At 34.2% G+C, this 10,436-nt stretch overlaps 1 protein-coding gene across 8 annotated transcripts in view; it reads right to left on the reverse strand.

Moving 5' to 3' along the window:
* The window catches only part of LOC127848826 (pyruvate kinase PKM-like), a 100,970-nt gene that overhangs the window by 37,508 nt on the left and 53,026 nt on the right, over positions 1–10,436 (reverse strand). For all 8 annotated transcript variants that reach the window (XM_052381472.1, XM_052381469.1, XM_052381471.1 and 5 more), the window contains one exon: positions 2,031–2,187. In XM_052381472.1, the coding sequence (XP_052237432.1) occupies positions 2,031–2,187 (157 nt within the window). The remainder of the gene's footprint in view (positions 1–2,030; positions 2,188–10,436) is intronic.

The raw sequence follows: 10,436 nt of genomic DNA on the forward strand, positions 1-10,436 counted from the left end.
AGCCTAGTTTGTGCACCAGGACATCAGTGATTTTTTTTGCCCAAAATTACCCCCCATATTCGGCTGCTTCCCAATTGCAAACAAGATGTGATTGTGAAACACAATGTCCCCCTATATGATGTTTGACCTTGAAGGATGACCTTGACCTTGTGAAGGATGACCTTGACCTTGACCTTTCACCACTCAAAATGTGCAGCTCCATGAGGTACACATGCATGTCAAATATCAAGTTGCTATCTTCAATATTGAAAAAGTATTCATAAAATAAGCGATTTGGGCCACATATATTTGACCTCTGACCTTGAAGGATGACCTTTACCTTTCACTACTCAAAATGTGCAGCTCCATGAGATGCACATGCATGCAAAATATCAAGTTGCTATCTTCAATATTGCAAAAGTATTTATAAAATAAGCGATTTGGGCCACATATATTTGACTTCTGACCTTGAAGGATGACCTTGACCTTGACCTTTCACCACTCAAAATGTGCAGCTCCATGAGATACACATGCATGCCAAATATCAAGTTGCTATCTTCAATATTGCAAAAGTATTCATAAAATAAGCGATTTGGGCCACATGTATTTGACCTCTGACCATGAAGGATGACCTTGACCTTGACCTTTCACCACTCAAAATGTGCAGCTTCATGAGATACACATGCATGCCAAATATGAAGTTGCTATCTTCAATATAGCAAAAGTTATTGCAAAATGTTAAAGTTGGCGCAAACAAACCAACAGACCAACAGACAGGGCAAAAACAATATGTCCCCCACTACTATAGTGGGGGACATAAAAATGACGTTTTTTCCCCAAAATCTGACCAAAATTTCCCAAAAAATGAACAAATTTTCCCAATTAAGCCAATAAGATTACAATGTCATTAAGCGTTAATTTCGTAGAATGAGTGCCGATCGAGCTTGTCGAGTCTTCGCCGAATGACAACTGACTTACGAATGTTCGCGAATGTAGCCGAATACGATTTTACGTTGCTATCCACACATCTCTCTCTATATTGCGGAGGATACCGACGATAGTTGATGTATCCCGATTGTTTACGCCTGTTTTTACACACATCCAAGATGGCGGCAAGCAGACGAGAAGTTTGCGATAAGCAGCGAAAATGATAAATAACACTAAAATTAACAGCGGATATCACATGGTTATCAGGAGATAATTTAATGTGTGTGTCAATTAACGCAAAATACTATGTTTGAGATGAACAGCAACAAATATTTATTAGAAATGTTCACAGTGAATGTGCGTCACGGAAATCTGTGTTGGGAAATTGGAGTTCACAAAGTTAAAGCAAATTAAGACGAGAACCGTTTGAAAATGGAAAGAGACAAACATGATTTGATTTATATGTTAGTGGATCTGTGTTTATTCAGATTCATATGCATATTCTGCTTTATTATGTTTGTCACGCTGTATAGTTTGGTGAAATAGCATTGAACTGAGGATGTCAATTGTGCAAGATATTAAAAAGGTAAACAAATGAAATGTATTATTTTAGCTCCATTTAATACAACATTCACACAGCAAGAACACAAAAGCGTGTTTGTTATATTTGTAAATGTTTTCACCATATCATATTTTATTTTAAAAAACATCCTGAATTCAATTCATACTCTTAAAGAGATTATGATTAAATCATAATGGTACATGTATATTGAAGAATCTATAGATTATTGCAAGTTTAATATGCATGTGGAAGGATATTAACTAAACGTTGTAAGAAGACATGAAAGCAGCACTTTATAATATAAAAATGCTGTCAAACATGAACTTAGCAATTGTTATTCTGTTCTTATAATCATATTTATAATGTTTCCCAATTTCATGGTTTATCGCGCTATTTTTCCCAATTTCATGGTTTATCGCGCTAATTTTCCCAATCCAAATGCCACAGGCTGTAACAAAAAAAAGCAAAAAAAATCACTGGACATAAATACCTAAGTGTTGTTCTTTGGTAAATGAACCATTATAAATCGAAAATTACTCAGCAAGGAAACAGAAATACCCACCAATGGTACAAATGATGCCAGTCATCCGCGCGCTGTGTGGGTCAGAGTCGATATCCAGCATACATTTATGCTCCAACGCCGTGCGGGCGTACATGGCATGGAGCTGCTGTCGCTGTACATAGTATGCGCCCTCATGTTCCTGCTTCGCAAGGTCAAACTGAAATAGAAATATTGGCCAAATTGAGATTTCAGCATTAAAATGGATATTTAAGCTTTGAAATAGTGATTTCAGTCAAATAGAAATTGTAGAGAAACATATGTTTATGGTGAAATAGTATATTTTGTTGAAATGTGAGATTTCTGTGGAAAAAAACAGAGCCCATGGAGATGATTATTTCATTGAAATTGAGATTTCTTCCCAATTAATATAGATTTTCATTTAACAGAGATTCAAGAGAAAAATGAGATGCCATTTTGGGTAGATGACAGTACAAAATCAAGGACAAGGAACAAAATTGTCACAAAACCAGGTTTTCAGTTGAAAAAAGTCTGATAAAGAAAGACAATTCAAAATGTGTATTGTTAACCCCCTTGTGTAAAATTGACCATGATTTCAATTAGAAAACAAGGGCTGTTTGTAAAACATGCATGCCCCCATATGGGCTGTCAGTTGAAGTGGAATCCATTGTTTGAATACGTTTTTTGTACTGTGACCTTGACCTTTGACCTAGTGGCCTGAAAATCAATAGGGGTCATCTGCCAGTCATGATCAAATTACCTATGAAGTTTCATGATCCTATGCCTAATTATTCTTTAGTTATCATCTGGAAACCATTTTACTGTTTCTAGTCACTGTGACCTTGACCTTTGACCTAGTGACCTGAATATTGATACAGGTCATCTGCCAGTCATGATCAATGTACCTATGAAGTTTCATGATCCTAGGCGTAAGCATTCTTGAGTTATCATCCGGAAACAATTTTACTGTTTCGAGTCACTGTGACCTTGACCTTTGACCTAGTGACCTGAAAATCAATAGGGGTTATCTGCCAGTCATGGTCAAAGTTCCTATGAAGTTTCATGATCCTAGACGTAAGCATTCTTGAGTTATCATCCGGAAACCATTTTACTGTTTCGAGTCACTGTGACCTTGACATTTGACCTAGTGACCTGAAAATCAATAAGGGTCATCTGCCAGTCATGATTAATGTACCTATGAAGTTTCATGATCCTAGGCGTATTATCATTCTTGAGTTATTATTCGGAAACCATTTTACTATTTCAAGTCACTGTGACCTTGACCTTTGATCAGTGACCTGAAAATCAATAGGGGTCATCTGCCAGTCATGATCAATGTACCTATTTAGTTTCAAGATCCTAGGCCTAAGCATTCTTGAGTTATCATCCGGAAACCATCTGGTGGACAGACCGACCGACGGACCGACCGACATGTGCAAAACAATATACCCCCTCTTCTTCGAAGGGGGGCATAAAAAAGTCTGATAAAGAGAGACAACTCAAAATCAAAATGTGCATTGTTACTGATTGTACATAGTTATATAGTTGTTTCAAAATCAATCTATTTTTAGTTGTGGCGACCTTGACCTTGGAGATATTGACGTAATTATTCGTGCGACACACCGTCCAATAATGGTGAACAAATGTGCCAAATGATTTTAAAATCTCACAATAAATCACAAAGTAATGGCCTGGACAAGCTCATTTATGGCCATTTTTGACCTTCAAACTCAAATTGTGACCTTGACCTTGGAGATATCGATGTAAGTCTTTGGCGAGACACACTGTCTAATGATGGGGAACAAATGTGCAAAATGATTTTAAAATCTGACAATGAACGACAAAGTTATGGCCCGAACTAGCTCATTTATGGCCATTTTTTACCTTCAAACTCAAATTGTGACCTTGAACTTGGAGATATCAACGAAATTATTTCTTGTGACACACCGTCTAATGATGGTGAACAAATGTGCCAAATGATTTTAAAATCTGACAATGAACGACAGAGTTATGGCCCGGAAAAGCTTGTTCCGCCTGCCTGCCCGCCAGCCCGCCCGCTGACATTCTCAGATCTAATAACCAGTTTTTTTCTTCGAAAAACCTGGTTAAAAATGTCACAGTAGTAGTGTCTGATTGTTAGATTCTCTACAGGAACAACTTATTCAGGGAAAATGAGACCAAATTGTTTTCCTCTGGGAAAACCTTACTTATTAAGTTCTTCCTGTGAGGACACATTTTCCGTCTTTGAAAATAATGACCCCACCTCCAATTATGTTTCTACTCTACAAAGCTACAATGAAACAGCACATCCTGCAGACTATATATGTGATTGTTTTTTTTTAACAAGATTGTTGATGTTTAAAACCAACAACAAGGAATTCATGTAAATAAAGTTTTTGAAGATATTATTTTTCTTTGGATTTGTTGTAACCCACATGGTTCTATGAAAATAAAGCTAAATATTAAACACAAACAATTAAACAAATGATATAGGGGTTATTTTAATGATCCATATTGCTTCAAAATTCATATTGTACAAGTCATGATCTAAATATCAAAAGTATAAAGCAAGTCATACCACCTCAGTTGAACAACAGGATTATTAATCATTGGTATTTGGGTCATCATTTGAAACATAATATTGTACGATTTTTGCAGTTCAGCTTAATCTACTCATATTTCAGCAGTTCAATGATTTATCAAAAAAAATATGGCACAACCATAGGATTGTTTTCACACAACTTAAACAGATTTAGGACAGTGTTATCTCAAGGTTATTTTAAATCATTTTTGAAATATGGGTTATTGTGTACAACTTTGACATGCTGGAAAAAAGTAACCTACCTTTTGTATTGAAGCCTTTTTATCTAAAGTATTGCAAAAGTATCTGATGACACAAAATGTACAAATGATAGCGAGTAAAAAAGTGACATTTTTTGGGCGCATCTAGGTAAACATAAGATTTAAGAGCAAAATTAGAGTGAGACTGGAGAACTCTTAAAAAGTTAAAGGTGGTTTTTAACCTGACATTTTGTGAGGCGACATAATGAGAATTTAGTTGAAAGGAAATGTGCAAAATATCAGTGCAACAATTTATGAGATCAGCAAGACATTATACAATGAACAAATGCACTTAATGAATTGAAGACAAACAGGTTAAGCATGTAAACATATTTCCACTATTTGTGAAAAGGTGGTGGGCCTTTCATATGGGGACAGGGCCCTCAATCTATCTAATCAACCGCAGAATTTCGGCGGCAGTCCCCCACCTGAAAAGTATACTTTTTTCCCCCTAAAAAAAAAAAAAAAAAAATTATTATTTTTTTAAATAGAAAGATGTGTCTCATGATTATTATATCTCAATTCTATTTCAATTTAATCTTTTCAAACATACTAAATTATGAAAAATGCAATGAATATAGTGCAAACGTGTACAAATGAAATAATGAGAGAGTAAGTAAAAAAATCCCCCAAAAAGGAAAACGCCGCGAAAAATTCCCCCTCCTAAGTGCTGCGGACCCCTTCCCCCAAAGTAGTGTGAGGACCGTGGGGGAATTCAATAAATGGAAATGTTTGTCAGTCAATAAACAAAACTCTTGATTCCTGATGAACATGAAAACAACCATGAGAGCATAAGCAATGTTGTTTAAATGCCATAACTAAAAAAACAGTACAGAATGTTTATTTACCAATAACTAAAAGAATTTTTTAAATTAACCAATTAATAACTATAATACTTGTGATCATAGAAAAAATATTTTTTCACTCATGGCTGCGCGCCTCTTGAAAATATTTTCTATGATTGCTTGTGAATTACAATCAAATCCAACAAATATCCCCTATCAGGGGTGTGATTGAGGCAAAGTCAGAGGTGAGGAAAATTCTGTCGACTGATTTTGACTACGCGAATCGCGCGAATAACGCAATGACAAACCTTAAAACAGACATTAAAATACAACATACATTAAAATAAACAATTTCTTGAACTTCATAACACTATTTCTTTATGAAAACCTGTTTAACTTCACATTTCACATACTGGGGATGCAAAGTAAACAATATTTACTGTGATCAAAAACAGCAGTTGTTCAATGTATTCACAGTAAATGGACTTATTTAATTCAATATCAAATGGGGAAAACATTAATAAATATAAACAAACACACTTGAGTGTTCTTGTTGAGTTAATGATGTATTAAACTGAGTAAAGTTAATATATTTTAATGTGTTTACCTTTAAAATCTTGCATTTCACATCTACAGTTCAATGCTATTTCAGTTAACTGAACAGTGTGACAAACATAATAAAGCAGAATATGCATATGAATCTGATTACACACAGATCCACTAACATATAAATCAAATCATCAAAAATCCAGTTTTGAAGTAAAATCAATTTAAATGGTGCTATTATATATGCAAGTATATGTTTTAATCATAATTTGTAAAACTAGATAAATGCAACATATAAAACTGCATATTATGCACTTATGATAAAACACAATTTATTCCCAAATTGATGTCTTATTCCCAATTCACATAATACAGTGTAATAGACACATTTTTTAATGAAACCGGTCATTTGTGCAAATAAAATGAAAACTATTAATATGCTATTGAGAATTTTGTGTTTGTTAGTTGTTGGAAGTTAAATCAGTATGTAGAATATAAGATAAGAACATTGTCAACAGGTAAATGATTACAAAGTAAATAGAAATCATCACTTGAGATATAAACATGCGCATGATAAACATCAGTAAAACATAGGCATGGATTCCATATAACAACAAACAATATGTACAAACTTAAGTAATTGACCCCGCGAGGTGCTTCAATCTTGTAATTAATACAGTAGATTTCGCTTAATTGAATAGTCCATTTGTCACGTCCGAATATTCAATTATCCGGAGTATTCAGTTATGCGGAATCAGTTATATTGCCAATGTAATCAATAACCGGGTGTAATCATCCTGGAAATTGTGATTTTCATGCATAATTAAAACGTTAATTACATTCGACATGTAATGCTTTTAAAAAAAGTTAATATTGGAATTTAATATTGAATCCATTATAAATATAATATAAATGTTTTGTTGAATTCCCAAATGAGAATACAAATTTTGTAATCCAAAACACACTTTCTATCTTTCAATAAAACGTCCACATGTATATTTCCTTTGCCCCCAACAAAAAGCTAGTGAAAACTATGCAGCAATGTTCAATGTCACGCCATACGGTGCGTGTAATGATTTTTCCCATTTTCATTTTATTGCTTACCCAACGCTTACGCTAGCAACATCTATTGCTCATGTATTGTCCTGGTAAAAAGCGCGCGAAAATTAGCGTGGGTGTATATACACTGTCAAAGGAAAACTTTGTAGCGTGGAGAATGCAGTATCTTTGACGTTACGCTCTTTAAGATAGTTTAGTATTGAAACAGATAATGTACTGTGTATTGATTTACCGGAAAATCTGGTCAATACTGGATTTAATTTTGGTTATTGTGAAAACATGATCAGCAGTGTTAAGACTGCAATGTTTTGACAAATGTGCGCGTTTTCGATTGTTCGACATCATGTTTAGATATGATTTACTGTGAGGCATTTGTGTAGGTTTATATACACGAACTGAGAATATATATTAGTGTAACATTCCATCACCTATTGCAAACTGTCTAGAAAGACATGTCAACAGTTTGTTTCTAATCTGCAACACACTCTTTAATAGTTTCTAAGCAACAACAAACTGTGGAAGTGTGTTACTCGACAGTTTGCATTCGAAAGTTTGCACCTGACTGCACACCGGATCCTCCAGTGTTTGCATTGTACTTGCTCGCATACTACACCTGTTAGTCACGTGAAGCTTGACAGACGCTGCATACATGCATGGTGTGAAATGAAAACAAAGGCAGTCAATTGAGCGTGTCTGTCAAAATTGTCATTACTATGCGTATCCTTGGAGATTTATGACATTCTTTGCTGGATTATAGTGTGGATTATAGTGTGCAATAGAAAATTGGTTATTCAATTAACCGAAATACGCCATATTTCCTTTGCTGGATTATAGTGTGGATTATAGTGTGCAATAGAAAATTGGTTATTCAATTAACCGAAATACGCCATATTTCCTATCAGAATATGTGGAGTTTTTACAAGGGGAAGAGATGCAAATGGTTTGGTGTTTTCAATTTCTATTCAATTAACCGAAATATACGATTAACCGATATTCAATTAAGTGGAATATACTGTATTTCTCAAAAAAGATGTCATGGCTGATTTTTCAGTTTTTTGTTTCATTCAAAAGTTTAAAGTTAAAACTATCAATCATGTTAAAGTCAAAATTGTCAACAACATGTCAGTCAAACAAGTCAATGAAGTTTCATTCAAAAGTGGAAATAACAAGCTGAAATCAAAGTTTCAGTCACACATTCTAACCAATCATAATTTTCAGTAATTACCCTGATCAATAAGAGACATAATTCTCACTTTGTTTTTATCCATTATATCAAATGTTTCGAGTCTGAAACACTCCTCGAATCAAACAGATTAGTGCCTTTTATAAATAAATGCAAGTATTTAAATTATCAAATTATTATTTATAATATTCTAAAACATCTAAAAAGCATTTCATCACAAAACTTAAGATTACATTATGGCTTATTTCATAAAGCAATACATTGCAGCAAACAACCATACTTGGTTAATGGAAGTCATGACCACAATTTGTAATTCACAACGGAATTGCACCAGAAATGAACTACATGTATAGCAAAATCACTATACAATATTGACAAGATAGCAAATCAATATGATCTAATATTCACTTGTATAATGTCACACTGAACCAGCCTCACAGAAGATGTTTCTATATTTTCTGCAAGTGAATATAAGATCATTACAGGAAAATTAGATTTTTAAGGTATCTTTTAGGGTCTCAATGGAGGAAAATATGGAGGAAAATATTGTTTAATGGAACACCATGGAAAACGAAATTCTATAAACATTTGACAAGAAACACGACAACATCACTTTACAAGGTTTTTGCAGTTTTACATACTTATTTGAATAACTGTGCAATCCCACACAAAATCTACATGTAAGCATGTAAGCTTCATTCACACAAAATTTCCGCGTAATACCTCCATTAAAACTCGTGTTATTAAACACTTTTTTTTCAGTAACAGTGACCTTGACCTTGATCCAACAGGGCCAAAATGCAAACCAAGCTACCTCAACATGTAACCATCCCACAAAATTGCGCTGATATTCCTCAATCTGAACATAATTTATTGAGAGTAAGATATTTTTTTCTATTTTTAGTAACAGTGCCCTTGACCTTTACCTGACACTTCCCAAAAGAAATACAAAGCTAGGTCTCCATGCAAGATTGTTGTATAAAAAGTTTCATTAACCCTTTGCACGCTGGGAAATTTGTCGCTGCAAAAATGTCGTCTGCTGAATTTCTAAAATTAGCATTTTCTTCGATTTTTTTTTCAAAGAATACTATCTGAATAGCAAACAGTTTGAATCCTGATGAGACGCCACGTTCTGTGGCGTCTCATCTGGATCCAAACTGTTTGCAAAGGCCTTTAAAATTCGGTTCCCGCACTGAAAGGGTTAAGATTGTTCCATGCAAACTAAATGTACTGCCTGAAAACCACGTGTGTACTGTTTTTCTATGTTTAGTCACTGAGTGACCTTGACTTCGAAAAACCCAAAATTCCAAGCTAGGCCATGATGCTACCAACAAACATAATTTTATATCTCCATCCAAACTCCAGCTTATGAGCAGAAACTGTTTTGTTATTTTTAGCTGTTTCTAGAAGCTGTCTAGACATCTAGACATGTCTATTTCTTGTCATTATTCATTACAGTAAAGGTACAATTATGTGCAAAGAAGCGATATGCAACTACAGCTTACAAGTAACAGTATTAAGTAAAACCCAGTTGAAAAAGAGGAAATTTCTTAAGACATTTTTTATGTACAGTAAATATATTTCAACTACTAAACTTTACTTAATATCATTGTGAACAATCTATACAGGCATGTTATGTTTGAATGTTCTAAATTGAAGAGCGATTACTTAGCCCGAAAGTTTGTATCTACAGACCAGTGTACAGAGAAAATGTCATAAATGAATCCGTTTAATACCCCTCTCTTCTTTCTTGCAAGGGTATAAAAACTGACTTTTTCTGTTCTGCTAAGAGAAACATAAATCTTCAGATTAAACAGGGCAAATACTAGGACATAAATGGCCCAGTCAGAGAAAATCAGTATTTTATTGTAAAACCTCAAAATATAACAAATCTGTGCCAGCAAAAGATTTGTAGTCCACCCACAACATAGAAGAAACCAGTAGTCTGCAAGGTAATGTTTGAAATTTTTATGGTCGTTAACTCAGTGGTGAGCAAAAGCTTTATGGTCAACCCTTAAAATATATTATCATTCT

Source organism: Dreissena polymorpha, chromosome 10 (genome assembly GCF_020536995.1).
Source record: "Dreissena polymorpha isolate Duluth1 chromosome 10, UMN_Dpol_1.0, whole genome shotgun sequence".
NCBI classification, from domain to species: domain Eukaryota; kingdom Metazoa; phylum Mollusca; class Bivalvia; order Myida; family Dreissenidae; genus Dreissena; species Dreissena polymorpha.